Source organism: Loxodonta africana, chromosome 6 (assembly GCF_030014295.1).
Source record: "Loxodonta africana isolate mLoxAfr1 chromosome 6, mLoxAfr1.hap2, whole genome shotgun sequence".
Classification (NCBI taxonomy): Eukaryota; Metazoa; Chordata; class Mammalia; order Proboscidea; family Elephantidae; genus Loxodonta; species Loxodonta africana.
Window position 1 is genome coordinate 28,019,180 of NC_087347.1, and position 19,339 is coordinate 28,038,518.

General features: G+C 42.3%; 1 protein-coding gene across 2 annotated transcripts in view; it reads right to left on the reverse strand.

Annotated features, from left to right (window-relative positions):
- Positions 1-227: 227 nt before the first annotated feature.
- ARPC2 (actin related protein 2/3 complex subunit 2) overlaps positions 228-19,339 on the reverse strand; it is a 33,592-nt gene continuing 14,480 nt past the window's right edge. For both annotated transcript variants that reach the window (XM_064286688.1, XM_003406068.4), the window contains 7 exons: positions 18,176-18,221; positions 14,546-14,732; positions 13,662-13,755; positions 7,622-7,748; positions 5,862-5,962; positions 5,437-5,537; positions 228-681 (listed from right to left, as the gene is read on the reverse strand). In XM_064286688.1, the coding sequence (XP_064142758.1) occupies positions 657-681; positions 5,437-5,537; positions 5,862-5,962; positions 7,622-7,748; positions 13,662-13,755; positions 14,546-14,732; positions 18,176-18,221 (681 nt within the window). In that variant the 3' untranslated portion in view covers positions 228-656. The remainder of the gene's footprint in view (positions 682-5,436; positions 5,538-5,861; positions 5,963-7,621; positions 7,749-13,661; positions 13,756-14,545; positions 14,733-18,175; positions 18,222-19,339) is intronic.

Sequence of the window (19,339 nt, forward strand, 5' to 3'; positions counted from 1 at the left end):
GGTAGTGCAGCTTTATCCTTCCTCCCTCCTCCTCTTTCTCTTGGACTCATTGTCCAGTTGTTGTTGTTAGGTGCCGTTGAGTCAGTTCCGACTCATAGCAACTTTACGTAAACAGAATGAAATACCGCGCGGTCCTTCACCGCCCTCACAATTGTTTTCATGCTTGAACCCTTGTTGCAGCCACGGTGTCAATCTCCCTTGTTGATGGAAACCCACCAATTCTCAAGTACGATAGAAAGATTTTCTTTATTAATGAACCCAACCGTATTTCTTTAGATATAGGAGTTTTGAACTCAAATACTTAGGAGAAAACAAGTTAAGATTGCATTATCCTGCAACTCATTACCAGTAACATATTGCAAAGCGAAACAGCTTGGAAAAGAGGGTGGAAGGGGAGTGAAGGAGGGAAGATAAAGAAAAGGAATTAAGTTGATCAAGTGGAATTCTTCTTTTTTTTCTTTTTTAAATTCTCGGGAAATATGAAGTCCTTGCAAGCACAGCTCGTTTCTGCAGATTATTTTCCAAACGTTACAAAATGGAACCAAAATGGAGAATCCCTTAAGAATCTGAAGAGGTGCAACATTAAAAGCTACGATTATCCAGTAGCAAGTGTTCCAGCCTTCGGTTGCCAGCCGCTGCCTCCTCCTGTGCCCCAGTTAGCGGGATGAAAACGTCTTCCCCCTTCAAAAGAAGAGAGTAAGTGTGAAGGCTAGTAGTTTCTGGCTGACTTTCCCTCCCACTCCACACTCCCGAACTAGGAATGGGATCCCAAAGAGACACTAACAGGAGGTGGACAGGGCTAGGGATTCCTTAGGTCAAGGTATGTACGATTTACAGGACAGGCACTGAGCTCCAGCTTTCATAGATTGGATTCATCACCCCTCTGCCCTTATGTTAAGCCCATAAGGACATTAAATGTACTGAGTTAGATGGGAGAATCACTTATCCATGATTTCTGGGTGGCCTAGATCTTGAATTTCAGACTGAGCTCAACCTGCTCCTAGTATTACCTAGTCAGTTCAGGCTCCGCCCACAAGCTTATACCTTTTTTTTTTTTTTATCACGAGGCCAAACAAAAAAAAAAAAAAAAAAAAAACCAAACCCCCTGCCGTCGAGTCAACTCCAACCCACAGCAACCCCACGGGACAGGGTAAAACTGCCCTATACAGTTTCCAAGGAGCACCTGATGGATTCGAAGCGCCAGCCTTTTGGTTAGCAGCTGTAGCTCTTAACCACTGCGCCACCAGGGTTTCCTATTGTGAGGGAGTGTTCTAAATATTCTACATTTAATTCTCACGTGGTAGATGTCCTAGCTGTCTCTGATTTACAGATAAGGAAGCTGAAGCACAGAGAGGACCACTTGCCCAAGTTTACACAGTGGCAAAGCCAAGATTCGAACCCAGACAGGCGGACCCTAGAATCTATGCTCTTAACTACTGTGCCACGCCATACGTGCTTATTTACAAGTCACATTCATATGCTACTATGATGATATATACCTTATGAAACATAAGCATCAATGCGGTGGAGCTTCCAACCTTTTCTAGAACCAGGGTCGTTCTCACTTTTAAAAAAAATCAGTGATAAAATATATGCAACATAAAATTTGTCTTTGTAACCATTTTTAACTATACATTTCACAGTGCAGTGGTATTAATTACATCCCCAATGTTGTGTGGCCATCAACCTATCTCTTTCTGTAACCTTTCCATGCCCCAGAGACATGCTCTGTAGCCATTAAGCAGCAACTCCTCATTCTTCCCTCTCTTCGGCCCCTGGTAACTTCTAATCTGCTTTCTGTCTCTGTGAATTTGCCTGTTCTAGGTATTTTATGTAAGTGCAGTCATGCCATGGACACCCTGCTGGCGCAGTGGTTAAAGCTTATACCTTTTAAGACCAGCAGAGAGCAGTTGCTTAAATCTTTCATCATGGGGGCAGGATGTTCGAAAAAGCAACCCCAGAACAGATAAGGGTGATGGATGAACTACATAATGAATGTAGTTAATGCCACTGAATGTGAAGACTTGCTAAAAATGTCAAATGTTCTGTTACATATGTATTTAAAAAAAAAAAAAAAAAGCAACCCCAAAATGTCTAAGGCTAAAGGCACTTCATGTTGTCACGTGGTGATTAGACTCCAGTTGGAACATTTGCCAGACTTTAGGCTCTTAGTCATAGTGGCCTGTCCTACCCAGTATTTCGTAAAAAGGGCCAGGTTTGGGAAGAGGCTGGTTCCAAAAGGTAAGTAAGGGAATTTGGTAAAGCAGCCTGGAAGCTGGAACTGAGAACTATGAAAATTAGAGCAAAAATACAGGGTCTCAATTTTCCCTGCCCTAATGTCTCACCTACTCCAAAACGAAACCATCTTTAATCACCCCTGCCTCCAAATAAAAAGCTCATAAGCGTGCTGACTCTGATAGTCAGCTTCTATCCAGGGCACTTTTTGTCACAGCAGCCAGCCACCTCCTTCCACCAGGTTCAGAGTGCTGCAGATTCCTCCCTCTGCCCCGTGCTGTGCGTGGGTGTCCTGGCACCTCCTGCCCACAGCTGGCCAGTTAACTCCCACCCTCCATTAGTGACATCATCTGGTTTTCAGAGTGGATACAGTTGTCTGCACTCCTCGTCTCCTTTCTGGAGTCTGACTCCGCCAAAGAAGGCCAAAAGACGAAAAAGGTTTATGGACAATTTGTTCATTTCAAGGATTCATCCTTCCTTAGTTCCTCTGTCATGAGAGGGAGTTATCCCTGCCCCTTATACAACGGCCCTTACTCTGCAGCATCCCCAAGACTGCCTGCTGGCTGTGTACTACAGAGGGAGAGAATCCCTGGTGGGAGACACTGGGCAGTGGCTGCCTGGTAGGCTCTCCTCCTGAACGAATGATACCAGCAATCCTGTGACTCTCTACTTACGAGACCCAGCCTTCCTGTGTGGTTCGTGACAGCTGGCAAGGTCAGCTTCCCTCCTGCTGTACCTAGCTGCCAGTTCACCTCCTGGCCTCTACTGAATTGTTTGTCTCTCCCTTGGGCCCTAAAAGTGGCTGCCTCACACCCAAGGTCACCAAAGTGGTGCCTGGTGAGAAAAGCAGCCCTGTGAAGGGCAAGCAGGGAAAGGGGCAATTTTCAACTCCAGGATGGAGACCAAGTTCTAGAGTTGCAGCAAGGGCACGTTCTCTCACCCCCCCACTCCACCTTGTTGGGAGTCATGCCCATTTTACTATATGCTAAGAAGCTGCAGGGTAGAAGAAATGATGCTACAATCTCACTGCATCGCATCTGGACACCTCTCTAAGCAAAAGACCCATCTAGAGGCTGAATACCATTTCTCGGGCTCTGGGTGGTAAGCACAGAGCTAGTACAAAGCCTTTGGTATCCATTTCCTAATGAGACATGTACAGTCTCTAGAGGCTTTGCCCAAAGAAGTCAAGGTGACAAAGTACTTTGTGTAACCGCCTGCTGTTTCTGTGACTGAAAACCCTTCCCTAGTGCTCAGAGTTAGGCAACTCTCTCATCCTTTCAAACGGCAGCAGAAACTAACTTGGGAGAAGAGGGCCTCCTATGCCAGGGGAAGAGGCCAGAAGGCCCAGACACACCACACCCATCAAAGGGGGTTGGCAAATTCACTGGCTGGGAGGGGTGAAGGCAGGCTTGGTTCACCAGAAGACTTTTAACCCTTTAGTGACTTGTGGGACATATGTATCCCAACCACTTTTTATGCCTCTGGAGCTCTTTGTGAAGGTGAAGGAAGGCCAGTCTTATTTTAACACGTTTACCTTTAAGACGGGAGCATTTTGAAATGCGTGCACCTCAGGAACCCCAGCTGGAGCCGTGTTATTGTGTGGAATGAGCACTGTGTTGGAGTATGTCTCCTGGGTGTGTGAATTTTGTAAACTTTTGACAGGTTTGCCTTTGTTTCTATGAGATAAGCCTCCTCACTGTGTTTCTCAGTTACTATGTTCTCCTAAGAATGTACTTATTGCAAGAGCAAGCTATTCCTAGTCTTCATTAAGTCACAGCGGCCGTTTTCTCCCTGATGCCATTCACTGTTTCCAGCCCCCCGCTCTGCTTTGAGTCTTTGCTTTACAATCTGTCAGGACTGCTTTTCTAGCTTCTCCACAGTAAGTAATGCCTTTGCAATAAGGAATAAGGCATTGCAGTAGAACTTTTCAAGAGGCTCAGGACCTCCTCTAAGTTATTCTTACCCCATAATCTTAGGGCCCAATCACTGCTTTCACGTGTAGCAGGGAGAATGCACTGCTGGGAGCAGGTCTATAATATTCCAAGGTGGCTGTTCTGCCTCTTAGCTGTTGATGTTAGTACTGCTTTTATTACAATGAAGAATATGTGGTAGTGCTAACTTTTCTGAGATTCAAATTACTTTAGTTGTGGCTTTTACAGCAATGAAGAATGCACTGTAGTGCTCAGTTTCCTGAGATAAAAAAAATCCCTTGGCTTTATTTCTCTGGGCTGTAAGTACAGCTTTTGCAGTAAGGAAGAATGCACTGTACCATGTTTTGAATACTTTTGTGAAAAAATAATAAAAAGGCTAAGAAGGAAACTAGAATAAAATATATGTGCAATCATTGCCAGGTGCCTTCATGTTTTACAAATTTTCAATTACAAAAAAAAAAAAAAAAACCCAGTTTTATCATTAACTCCTATTGGTAGGATTTACTATGTTCAGTGTCCGCTGGGACATCTGGGATCCCAGATAGTGGGTATCAAAATCCGTAAATCATTAACAAAAATTCTGAACTGGTCCTGTAATCAGCATTCCTTCCATTAGTGAAAATATAGTATCAACAAAAAATTCAAAGGAGAAAATAACTGGATCACCAAAGGGTTAACTCAACCCGCACAAAAGAGAGCAGACCTTATCTTGGGAACAGGATTGCCTAAATTTCCCCAGGAGGGGAACCAAGACCTGGCACCTTGCGCAGCTCTAACTTCCTAGGCCCTGTACCACCCTGGCCTCTCCTGCACGCGGAGCACACACTGCTCGTTTTCCACACAAACTTCTTGCTGAAAAGCCAATGAGGAGAGAACACTGGTGGTTCCAGGACTACTTACTTAACTTAATGTCCTTAAGCAGATTATTCCATTTTTCCAGAAAGACCCTGAGAAGGTCCAGACTGACCTCTCTGGACTCGGGCCCAAAGAGAACACTGCTTATCTTAGCAAAATGGTCTGTTTCTTTCTAGCTGCCATTCTTATAGTTCACAAAAATATGGAGACACGGAAACCCAGCTTGGACTATTCAGTAGCAAAAACCTGCTAATTCCATCATCAGTTTGTCACTAGCTATAAGCCCAATCCTGCCTGCCTCACATGTAGCTACTGCCCAGAAACCTAGAGGGTCAGGCCACCAATGTCCTTTTTTTTCTTCTTGGTGAGTTCAGGAGAGAGGAAGGTGGTCTTGCTGTGGGCCTGCTCTACTTACGTGATTGTTTTCATTTCTTTTTTCTCGGCATCTGGGCGTGCACGGTTCAGCACCTTGAGGAAGTCGGATGTTTTCGCCCGCATACGTGTGTGAATATAGGCCTACGAACAAACAAAATAGGTACTAAAGCAATCATGTTTTAGAAAAACAGCTCTGTTTTCATTAGAAGTCATCAGGAAGGTTTGACAGACTTGGGGCCGTGCAGAGAAGCAGGAAGGCTAGCCATATCCATTTCTCTGTAACAAGGAGGGGTCGGGGAGAAGGGAAAGAGATGAAGAAAGGTGTGATTTCTTGAAGCTTCTAGAACTATCTACTTCGAGCCCCTGCCAAAAGCCTGGACTACAGGAATGGCTATTGATGCAATTAACGCTGGTGAAGAGAAGAAACGGCGCACAGAAAACTGAGATCCTGGGGGCAACTCTTACCTTAGAGCACTTGATGTGGTAGTGCAGGTAGTCCCGAAACGTGTGGATCAGGTTGATGGTGTTGTCTCGGGCACTGGTGTTGGTGTGGCGAGGGAACAACACTGGGAAGTGAGGGGCACAAAGAAAGCGTCAGGGTGGAACATGAATACCAAAGAACAGCAGCCTATCGTCAACTTCAATCTCTCCCTGCTGTAGTTGAACCCACTTGCTTCATTACTCCCAGGCTTTGTCAGGGTTTTCTCCTTGAGATGAGAGAGGCATAAACAGTATAACTAGATAAGGTGTGAGTGTAGACGGAGGGCCCCGAGAAAAATGGAGAGCTCATGGTGGAAAAACAGGGCTACTGAGGGGAAGGACCTGATCCTAAGCTGGATCCTAGGTCTGATTCTATGGCTGAGCTTCTGAAATCTATGCCCAGTCTGCCACACATCTATAGCTCCTGCCTCTGCAGCTCAGCAAAGTCTCCTTGGAAGGGTGACACTAACTGGCTATCTGGGTGGACTGCGGAGAAAACAGTTTTTCTTAAGAAATCAGGAAACGAATCTTGCCTGTCCTAGGTCGCTGGTGCTGATGTACAGAGTAAACACTCAGAGAAACTAAGTTCCAGAGCACAGCCCATTTTCTTGCTGTGAGAGCCCAACACTAAGGGTCTGAAGACCCAAGCCCTCCAAGCCTTGATGAGGGCAGGGAGGGAGGAGGAGCTGCTTTGGCTGGGAGCTGAGAAATGCCCATCCCATGGTATTAACCACGTGAAGACCCATGTGGTACCACTCAGTCCTCGAGCAGACCTCATGACCCCTTTCCCTTTGGCTTTTTGGAATTCTCTCAATCTCTGCACCCACCCTACTCACTGGTCTATCAGCAAAATGCCCTGAGTTTGAAGTTTTGCCAAAATGAAAAAGAATGCTTCATAAGAGTGAGGACCCTGGGTCAATTTTCCCTAGCCTGAAAAGAAATGAACACTAGCACAGAAGATCCATCGAATCTCTGATGTCACTGACTATACATTTCCCATGATACTATGTACCACAGAGAGATGCTGCTAATTAAACTATGACATGCCATGAATTATAGGCTATATCTCAACTTCAGAGATACTAACATGTACAGAAAAATGCATCTTAGGTTTAACGAACTGTGGTAAATCTACTCACTCGATCATCACCAAGAAGCAGGTACACCTTTAGTACTGAGGTTAATTAAATACAACTTCAAAAAAAAGGAGACATTTTAGCGGCACAGATGCCATGTGAATAAGCTGTTATTCCAAACCATGCTGTAATAATCAGCCAGCTCACAAGACTGAAGCAACTGCAGTAAGGGAAGACTTGAATTTCCTCAGTGGGCAAGTGGAACGAGTGAATCATGGCTGGAGCTCAGGGTTAAAAAGAAAAAAAACAAGAATGCCAAAATGACAAAGAATTCCTATCCAGCTGCTTAGCAGCAGCTATGAGGCCCTAACCCCTAAGCCTTGACATCAGAGACTACCCTTTCCCCACATAAGGTTTAGCAAAAAAAAAAAAGGGAAGAGGGGGAAAAAAAGAAAAAACAGAACAATTACTGCACACAAAACAGGGCCTGCCCTGTCATCAGTGCCCCATGACACCCCTCCTACAGTCATGGCAATGGCAATAGGAACAATTTGGTATGCCTGCTTGGGCCCGCCTTAAAACTGTTAACAAAGGTTCTGTCCACATGGAGGCATCCTTCAGCACAAACCCATTAAGAGCTGCACAGAAGAGGCAATCCTGCTCGCTCACCGAAGGTGATATAGCCAATGTTGTCGCCCACGGCAGCATCGGTGTCTTTCAGCTCGAGAGGAGGTTCCCGGTGGCTGAAGAGGACCTGGGGGGCTGTGTGGCTGGCTCTGCGTCCTTCTTTGAATTCCTTCCAAGATGAAGCAAAAGCAACCAGGAGAGAATTAGGTGTAAGATGAGTGAGAAGCAACATATGCTACGGGGTTTGCCCTATGGGGCGCGATCTGTGTAATCTTCTGGACCAGCAGATGGCTAAAAACAGACTACACTGAACCTGAAATATCACAAGGTGCTGGCTGCTACCGATGTACTTCAGATTCAAAAAGGAGAGATTACTATGTACTTAAGTCAGATCTTTACAATGTGATAGCAGCTTTGTTAATCGTTTTTCTCTCATTTTGGATCAACACAGGTGACAACTCCATCTGAAACTTCAACTAAGGTGGGAACAGACAACAAATCGAAAAGCACTGAGAGAACCAGAGTAAATTTAGATTAAATTTAGAAGAAAGACTACTGCTTACTCTTTTCTTTTGATTTAATGTGAGAAGAGGTTAGGTTTTTCAGAAAATCTTTATATTAAAATTTCAGGGTGAGTGGAGCCCAAGCTTTAGCCTGGTTAAGACCTCAAGGTTTAAATTCCTTTTTATTTTGCATGTAAAATAAAGCCCCCTACTATCTGACCAATTTTCCATCACTCCTCTCACCCCATCTCCACTCCTTCCAGTTTCATGAATACCACACTTTCTCCTGGCTCCCAGCCTTTCCACAAGACTTGCTTCACTGAGGTATTTCAGATCCCATCACTGTTTGGAATTCATCAATCAGAACTCTAGACCAAATGTAAGCTCTTCATGGGGTCAGGAGACAACGGAGCTAAAGAAGCCAGGTTCTGTTAGTGCTTGGCAAGAAAGGGAGACCGAGTGACATGAGAATTGAAGTCTGATTTTCAACGCTGGCTACTGTTTGAACCTGGACCACCACTCTGCCTAAGAGCCCATCCATCTTGACAAAATGCATCTATCCTCGCATCAATCTACACAAAAATGACTGAGGATGTAAAAACCAGGCCATTCCTTCTACTTATATCTCCAAACCTCCTGTTTTTACAATCTGTACATTCCTATATAAATAGACAAGCAATACAATACACATTTCTCTCAATCTAGATCAGCAAAAACAGAACTAGATTTTCCAGAAAGGCCAGTAAAACAGGATAATTCAAATTCATTCGGTGGGTCTTCTAAGATGATGGCAAAGGGATGGAACCAAAGACCTCCCAAGGTCTCTTAGGGCACACAGGCTTACGCAACTATTTTATCTAGGGTGTCCTTCTACTGCTGTTCAAATATCACCATTTCCAATAGCTGGGGGCAGCTGGCTTCTTTCTTACTGGAGTTTTTATGTCTTTTCTATATACCTCTATTACGATACTCTGCAGGTACGAAGAATATGCACTGAACAGCAAGCCCTCAGCAAGTTCATGGCAAAAGAAGACAACACTTGGGGAGTCTTAATGCCCAGTCAGGACCTCGTCTGTTTTGCCATACTGGCTCCTGAGCTAGCACTGTTCGGCTTCTTACAGCTGCAAGAAAATGAAGTACCATAAGTTGGGTTAGTTCAGCTCCCTTTAGAGTACATTTGCTTCCCCAAAGGAAAAATATTTGAGGACAGAGGAAGGAGTCAAGGTAACTCAAAATGGAAATTCCTAAACAAGGGCTTCTGTAACTATCCTTCTCTAGAAAACATCTTTCATTCTGCAAAGAGGTTAGAAAGCTTTCTAAATCCTACTGGTTTTATTCTTTAGCCTTACCAGATCAACAGTATCTCCCCAAAATATCTCAACAAATAAGGATGGTTCCAAAGACTCAGACACAAAGAAATCAAGCTCCGACAAAGAGAAGTCTGACTAGTCCTGGAAATACAACCTATGAAACAGTTTCTCTGATACTCTTGTCCCCTTTTTAGTGATCCTGAACCAAGTCCTCAGCACTACTATAATTTAACTGCCAGAGAAAAACCACGTCATGCCAGCCACACCTATCTAAAATTGTGCATGAGGGTACACGTGTGGCAAGCGGGTCCATGGAGTCAATCAGATTCTCAAAGTGGCTGGTGACTTAGGAGTTAAAGTTTTATAAGACTTCTTTTCTTCTGGAAGTCGGGGGGAGAGTTTGAGGGAAGGAATCAGGCCAGTTTCCTCTCTTAGTGACTTTGAAGTAAAAAGGAGAAAAAAATTAAGATTCTAGTAGAAAAAAGTAAATTCCTCAGATAATGGATCTTGATTTCTATCCCTTTTCCTCAATTGTGTAAACTGGGATTACTGAAAAGTATGGGCGTTAGATAGCTCTTGCTAAAAGGGGAGATAGCAACACCTGAAAAAGGGAAAAGAACTAGAGAACCGCTGACTGTAAATAAGCCAGAGATCCCTAGATACTTTTATAAGTGTCATTTAGAAAACAACTAAAGAATACATTTTGTAGTAACCGGATTAATAATAAAATGTGCTATTATAGTTCATCTGTCGGCATATGCTAACTTGTATATAAAACGCTTTGTCATCATAATATCCATCGTGGTGAAATTTTCTCTTTATATCTAAGCTCAATGGCCACAAAATAAAGACAAAAAAAAAAAAAAAGAAAGAAGAGCTCTGCTGTTTTCCCCCGCTGAACCTCCAGCAGGGCCCTCCACGTGAATTTGCTCAGCCTGTCCTGAGGCATTTTCTTGTGTTTGACAAGTATTCCCTGAGGCTCCAATTCACTGGTCCATGTAGTATGCTCATAACCAGATGGGCTATTTGTAAAACTGTGATGACTTATTAGTTCTGTACACGGAAAATAACACATTTAAGATAACCAGTCAACAATACAGTCAGTGTTGGCATTTTCCTTGAGCCAATGTGATGTCATGTCTCTGCTGCTTCTTGGTTCCTCTTCTTCAATAACACTTTTTAAAACAAACAAACAAACAAACTCAAACAACCCTTCATCCTCATTAGTGTTCCTGGGTCCCTTCATTACATATATGCCAGAAATACTGCCTCTTTTTTCTCCCTCTGGCTAGTCTAGTTAGGATGCCTTTTGAATATCATGATTTCTCTTTTCCATCAAAGCACAATTTATCATAAGAAAGGCAGAATAAACTTAAAATACATATAGGAATTTAGTACATAATAAAGGTAGGATCTTAAATCAGTGGTGCAAACATGGATTTTTAAATAATTGCTACTTGGACCACTGGGTAGTCATGTAGATGGACCCACTTTTGTACTACATACCAGAAGAAACTCCACAGATAAGATCTAGATGTAAAAGATGAAACTGTAAAAACACTAGGAAAGAAACACAGGTAAATTTCTTTGGAGCAGAGAAGGTGTTTCTATGACTCAACATCTAAAAGCCGTAAGAGAAGATTGATCAATTTGACCGTGAAAAACAAACTTCTACATGGAAACACAAAACACCAAACAAGTCCACTGACAAACTGGGAAAAATATTTTCAGCAAGCAAAGGGCTAATCTCCCTATTATATAAGAAACTGATGACATCAATAGCTCAATTAAAAACATGGGTAAAGAACATAAAGGGACATTTCATAGGAAAAGAAAAACAAAATGGCTTTTAACAGAAGATGTTTGACCTCCTTCACTCATGAGGACGTAGATACCATTTTTAACCTACAGGACTGGCAGAAATTCAAAAGTTTGACACGCCATCCTGGGGAAATGAGCAGGCTCATGCACTGGAGGTGGGAGGGAAACGGCACAACCCCTATGGCAGGAGGGTTGGCGATATCAACAATTACTGATGCACTTGTCATTTGACACAGTGTTTCCAGTTGAAGGAATCTACCCTACAGATACAACTACAAATGAATAAAAAAAAAATAATGCCCCAAAAAACCAAACCCATTGTCGTTGAATCAATTCCGACTCACAGTTCTACTCTCAAACTGCCCCGTAGGATTTTCCAGGCTGTAAATCTTTACAGAAGCAGACTGTCACATCTTTCTCCCAAGGAACAGCTGGTGGGTTCGAACAGCTGACCTTTTGGTTAGCAGCCAGGTGCTTTAGCGCCACCAGGGCTCCTTAGACTGACTTTAAGATCTAATAATGTGAAAAGGATTGTTCACCAAGCTCTAATCTGTAAAAACATAAGTGATGGTCCTATTGCTTCTCACAGAATGAACTTTGAAATGATGACTTCTGGCTACACTTTCTCTAGTGCTCAGCTTGAACCACGTACTATGACACTCTAAGTAAGTGGTGGAATAGAAACTCCCTTGGGTTTTTCTAAAGACAGGTAAGCAGCCCTTAGAGCCTACCTGCCAAAGGACAAGTGCACGAATTGTCTTCTGATCAGGCTGGATGTGCATGCTGGCATGGGAATACCCGTAAGGGCCCACAGCAAGCAAATTAGTGACCGTGCGGAACTCCAAACAGCATCCCCTGGTCACAATTTTCTGTGCCAGGCATCCATTGTTCTTTTTTCTCCTAGAAATTTAAAATTACTAGGCCCAGGAAGAAGCTCAGATGACTTATTTTGGGGAAAGCTCAGCAAAATAAGTCCAGTGCTCTATGGTCATTTGCAATACATTACCCCAGTCTCTGAATCCAGAGAGGATGGCAGGGCAGCCAGCTTCCTGAGCACAGCCTTTTCACATTCCTAGACACCATATGGGCCCGCGCAGCAGCCAGCTCAGTCACTAACTCGAGATACTGCTAGTGCAAAAATGCAAGAGGCTCTGTTTTCCCTTTCAGACAAGCACCCTACCCCATGTACTTTGAGGAAGGAGTTTAAAATCATACGCAAAAAAATATACAAAATTCTCCTAAGGAACAAATCTCAAGTAAGCTCTCCAAAATAGGTCTGTTTAAAGTATAAATAAGTTAAGATGCCTCCTGAAATAAAATGGAACAAGACTGGTAAAAAATCAGTCAAATCTAAATATATACTTCAGAGCTTTTAAAATTAGTTCATCAGTCTGGATTTAGCCCAATTTCTGAGCGACTGCATTTAATTCCCCTGTCAATTCTGCAGAGAAACACATGAAATGCCCGTCTAGAGGCTGAGCCTGCAGATGCGGGAGATAGATATATACTTTCATAAAGCTCAGAACTCTCAAATTCTGGAAGCGTCAATGTTCCAAATTTTCTGCACTGGGATTCCAAAACCAGAGTTTCTGATTAATCAGCCAAAACACAAAAAAGCCACTAGAGATGGATCAAATTGGGGATATCTATCATGAGCCACTTAGAAGGCGACGTACAAAATATCCTCACCAGATTAAGCATAACTGTCTTTCAGTTTGTCTTGGCAAAAAATATCCCGTCCCAGGATTCTTAAATTTCATCACCCTGCCAAAGAACGGAATGAATGCACAAGCTGTTTTTGAATTCCGCCCATGTACTAGATCTTGAATACGGAGCCATCTTAGAAGAAATCAGCCTGGATGTCACTCATATCCTGGAGCCAGCAACTGGCTAGCAGACAATGTGACAGAGCCACGTGGGTCTACAATGGCTGAGTCCAACTGCACCAAAAATCCAATTACGAGATGTCCTGCTAAACCCATTACTATTCTTATTACATGAGCTTCTGAAGGATGTACCCTAGGATAATCTCATTCCAGTCAAGCCAGTCTCTCCTCTATCAGTTATCAGTTCCATCCTGAAAAGACTTTAGGACTAAACCAAGCCAAAAGGAGACCTTGAAATCTGAGGAAACACAGAGGGTAGGAAACTTGATAGAGCTTTAGGTCAAAGACCCCATAGCAGGAAAGCCACTTAATATTCAGACACATCGGAGCTATGTCGAGTACTCAACTCATCCTCTAGTCCTGTCCTCCAAGGGTAGAGCCGGTATGGAAAAAAACTTTCAGTGAGTTCGAAGGGGCTGTTTAACTGACTCTTCAACGAGTTCCAGTATCAGTGAAGAGCTGCTAGTTCTCCATTCTATGTTTATGGTGTGTTTTTATGCAAAGGCATAAATCAGCATGCCATGGACCGCCCCCCAGCCCCCACAAGACGTCCACTCCATACCTGCATGAACACCTTTCCAATGACCACATCATCATCATCTTTAAACACTGTGCTGAAGACTACTGTGACTCTGTCCTTTTTAGACTCAACATACCTAAGGGGAACAAAACCCACAAAAGTAAGTCCAGAATCAGAATGGGGTGTTGTCAACACAACCTATATGTCAAGTAGCAGGCTAAAGTCATAAATCTCTTAATTAATTAAACAAGGCATGCCAGTGAGACTAGGCTTTTATGGCTAACAAAGTTGGCATAATAAATGCATGTCCTAAAAGGAGGAGGAGATGGAATGACCAAAAGTGGATTTTATTAACTTGTATACATGGTATGACATGGAATCCAGGGTTAATGATTCTCAGAACTCCACTTTTTAAATTTTATTTACTATGAGGTTTATAGTATGATTTAAGAGTTGCAATAACACAGAACCTATGGTCATTCTCTGCCTCCTGATATTCTTGCAGGGGACTCAGAATAACAAACCTGTTGCCGTAGAGCCGATTTCAACTCATAGTGACCCTATAGGACAGGGCAGAACTGCCCATAGGGTTCCCAAGGAGTGCCTGGTGGATTTGAGCTGCCGACCTTTTGGTTAGCAGCTGTAGCACTTAACCACTATGGCACCAGGGTTTCTGGACTCAGAATAGTGGAGCCTAAAGGATTCTTTTCTCAACTTTTGCCAATTCTCAATATCTGGAGACTAGGAGAACTGGCCTATTTTTTTTTTTTAATTATCTACCTCCTGGCTTAAGGAAATTTATGAAAATAATGTTTCAGTGGGGTTCCCACAATTGAGTTTAGGGTCTAACCTCGCCATGTTTCTTTCAGTAAGCATCAACCTGATGTAAGCCACACTCAGGCTTCAGGACCAAATTCTGTACTCACATGGTCTCATCATCCCTATAATGGATAACTGCCCTGTTCTCTCCTTCCTTGCCCTCTTCTTGGAATTGGAAATATTTCTCAAAGACAGAGGCAAAACAATTTCGTTTCAACATGCCAGCCTGATGTACGATGGAATCCTTGGAGGCAGGAAGATTTTCAAGGTCATATAGCAAAGAGACATTGTATCCTGGAGGGGGGAAAAACAAAACCAAACCCAGCAGTTATACTTAAAATCCCTAAAAACACATACAGCTAATTAAAAAAATGCTAAGCAAAAAACTGAAGATCAAAGATGACTGATTAAAAATGTGGAATGGAAGGAAGTCATAAACTGGGAACTTTGATTAGCAATCTAGCATTCCAGACGTAAGTTGTGAAGGGGAAATATATCGTTGCAAGCTATGATGTGAATCATATTTTTCTCTGATGGGTTTAAGGTGCCAAGTGCCAACATGATCAGCAGCTGGGTGGCTTTCTGATAATAAGATATATCCCTGGACATGCCATCAAAAACCCTGTGTGGGAGGAGGCAGGGTACAGAAAAACCTAAAGCCCACTTGTGTATATATACCCCCAACAGATTTATTTGTATATACTGTAAAATTTTCAAAGTATTTTTAAAATACTTTATTTCATTTGGTCTCTATAACAATCTTTTGAAGTAGGTAGGCCAGATAAGGTCATTCTCACTTTACAGAAGGAAAAAGAGATTCAAAAAAGCAAAGTAACTTGTCAAATGCAGTATGATATGGAGGTGTAGGGAACTCTATTTTGAGCTGAACAGAACTGGGTCCAAATCCTAAGCTTGTCACTTTGTGACCTTGGAAAAATTGCCTAACCTTTACAATTCTGGGATCTGTTTAAAAAAAAAAAGGGCGGGGGTGGTGGACGGGGCAGACTATTGCGAGAATTAAAAGAGTATACAGTATTTAAAAGCTCCTGGACCACAGTGGGTAATCGATATCTCAAACCTCTACATGGTGTTACTATTTTATTTTTTCCCAAAGCATTCCTGAGGTCTGTTTTTTGCTGGATCTATCTCTTGGAGGGCATGGACTGTCTAAGTCACTATTCTAGGTAGTGCTTAGCACATTTCTGGCACTCCAGTATTAAATAATACCAGTCACTATTCCAATTTTGGGCACCTGAAAACCAGATAAGCAAATAGAGTACAAGAAGGTTAGATTAAACAGGAAATATTTAGAGTTGAGGTTTGCTAACTTGAAGAAGCCAAGTAAAACAAACTAAATAAAACTATAGCTAAAACCAGACTTTAAGTAAGGCTCAGGATACCAGGCAGAGAATATCCTGAGAATGAAGAAATGTAAGAATCTAGTATGGCCTGCTGAGTTTTCCATACTTTGCTAGATAGATCCACAGAAAGAAAGGAGGAAGGAAGCCACTTTCACATGCTTTTGTATCTTCCATTTACATGAACACAGGGTCTGCAATCTGGCACTATCTGCTTTAGCAGGCCGTGGAAAAAGAAAAAGCCCAGGGACAGAAATGTAAGCTCTAGATATGTATTATGCCTCAGTTGTTCTGATAGATTTTGGGATTTGAGCTGTGACAAGCATCCCCAACAGTTTCTACATGATTTTTCTATTCTAGATCTGATTCTTTCATTCTTTTAAAAAAAAATTTTGATTCCTCTTAAAGTCCACAGTGCTACTTATCTTTTGGCTGATACACTTGGCCCGTCAACATGGAGATTAGCATATTTCAGCACTCTTTACGGACTGCTGTCAGACCTTCCATCTAATATACTCCTAGTAACAAGGTGCATTCCGTCTTCTTTATTAGATATTTTGTTTCCAGAGGAGTCCTGGGTGGCGCAAACAGGGTTAGAGGTTCCAATCCACCCAGAGGTGTGTCAGAAGAAAAGGCCTGGAGAGCTAATTCTGAAAAATCAGCCACTAAAAACCCTATGGAGCATAGTTCTATTCTGACACACATGGGGTCACCACATGATTTGAGAGAACTGATTTGACGGCAACTATTTTTGTTGTTGTTGGGTGCTGTCAAGTTCATTCCAACTCATAGCGACCCAATGTGACAAAGCAGAACTGCCCGGTAGGGTTTTCTTGGCTGTAATCTTTACGGGAGCAGATTATCAGGTCTCCCTCGTGTGGAGCTGCTGGGTGGGTTCAAACCATCAACCTTTGAGTTAGCAGTTGGGCACTCACTTTTTGTACCACCCAGGGTTCCTTACTGATTAAGATCAAAGACTACAGCCTTCAGTATGGATTACAATTAACATCAAGAAAAAAAAAATTCTCACAACTGGACCAATAAACAACATCGTGATAAACAGAGAAAATACTGAAGTTGTCAAGGATTTCATCTTACTTGGATCCACAAACAACGCCCACGGAAGCAGCAGTCAAGAAGTCAAATGACGGGCAAATCTGCTGCAGAAGACCTCTTCAAAGTATTAAAAAGCAAAGATGTCATTTTAAGGACTAAGGTGTGCCTAACCCAAGCCATGGTATTTTCAATCACTTCATAACGCATGCAAAAGCTGGACAATGAAAGAATTGATGCCTTTGAACTATGTTGGTGAAGAATACTGAGTATATCACGGACCCCCAGAAGAGTGAACAAATCTGTCTTGGAAGAAGTACAGCCAGAATGCTCCTTGTAAGTGAGGATGGCGAGACTGTCTCACTTACTTTGGACATGTTACCAGGAGGGACCAGTCCCTAGAGAAGGACATCATGCTTGGTAAAGGAGAAGGTCAGCGAAAAAGAAGAAGACCCTCAACAGTAATGACTGTGCGTTGTTCATAGGATCGCTACCCTCACTTTGGGACCTGACTAAATGCCTCAGAATTTGGGATGTATCACTTAATCACACGGATGAAAATATTGGTCGGTTTTTTCCACTTTAAACTGCTTTAAAGCTGTATAATGCAGCTGTTCTAACCAAGGGACCCAGTCACCTTTCAATTCCCCTGGAGCTGGAATAATCTAGAGATTACCTATTAGATTAGGATGAAATCCTTTAGAATGGATTAAAGAAAGGCTCGCATTTTTGTCACTTGAAAATGAGAGAATATTCTCTTCCCTCTCCACATGTGCAGTGTACAGAAAAGAGGTGTTACTGGGGGCTGGGAATCAGTGTTTGCACACTCTTAAAAAGCATTTTAACTACCATGTACAAACAAAGTAGCCCTTTGGCTGAAAGATAAAATCATATGGCCCCATCAAGTAACTGTTAAAAATGACATACATCAAAATTCCATATGCCCCATTGTCACTAACCATACTGGACAAAGGAGCCCTGGTGGTGCAGTGGTTAGGAGCTTGACTGCTAACCAAAAGGTCAACAGTTCGAATCCACCAGCTGCTCCTTGGAAACCCTATGGGACAGTTCTACTCTGTCCTACTGGGTAGCTATGAGTCACCATTGACTCGATGGCAATGGGGTTATACTGGACTAAGTGAAGCCTCTTAAAAGCTATTTTTACGGAGGGAGTTGAAGTGGGAACTGGGCTCATGCAGAAATATTTACAAAATGAATAATATTTAAGTTCGCTGGCTAAAAAAAGCACAGGTAATACAAACAGGGCAAAGGAAACACATGTTTCTTTCCATGTCATTCCATACAATTGCTCATATTACTACATACCTGATTCTGGATTTACCAAGAAACTTCCATACACTCTCTTTAGTAACTGGAAAATACAAGAACAAATATGTTAATCCAAAGGCCATGATACTTTTGTTAGTTATACAGCACTGTATGTGCCAAGCTTCTCCAAACTAGCATTCTTCCTAACTTTCATTTTGTGGGTGGAAAACTAGATACAGAGGGGAAACGGACTCCTCTGAGTTACCAAGCAAGTCACTCAGAACTGAGATTAGAATCCAAAAGGTTAGTCTAGGATCTGGCTTTCCATCAAAGCTCTTCTTTCACTCTTTCAGGACTTGACCACGCTGTTTTTACATTCTCTATTTTCCTCCAGATCCTATGCTGCACTTAATCATCTTTGTTTTCAAGAGGGTAGAAGGATGCTAAATTAAAGTGAGAAAACATATTATGTTATCAAGTAAAAGTACAGGTAAACCACTAACTCAGGTGAATGAAGGGAAAAGGATGAGACTGTTGAGAAATTATTTCAGTTAGCCTTCTTATCTTGTATGCTTCAAAATTGCTTACCTCACAACCAGTTTTTAAGGCAAAGGACAATGGATAATTGAATCCTAGCCCAGCTTTTAATATAGTAGGTCCACAGAAGGTTGCCTACCTTAAATACCTTTTTCCTAAAACCAATGCTTACTGTTGGCTACTTTACAGGTTTTTAATGTAAATGACAAAACAAGAGGCCCTTTTACGCCTTTTTTTGATTATTCTTTCTCTGCCAGTGTGATTATTTCACCTGGTAGAAACTGCTCCTAGGCTGATGGAGTTTAAAAAACAAACTTTTTATTTGAAAGAAATAGTTCAGACTTAACTATTATATGCGGCACATTAAGCGGTAGAAAGGCAGCTATTTAGAGATAAAACAAATATTAAAGTCACTAACAACCTAATAACCCTTACAGTGCTTAGCAGCTTCTGTATGTCGAAGAGGCAAAATACAGATAGGCCTTATTGGTAACCCTCATTAAAAACTTACAATTAGGGGAGCGAAGGTGTCATTACTTCCTAAGAAGGTAAAACCAAGGCCAATATACTAAAACTCAGTAGTAGTACCAGGCTGCTGGGTTTTGTCTAAAGGCATCCAGTCAATTACAAATATCATCTTCCCAACACACTAACAATCCACTAGGATTTTGTGGGATACAAAAA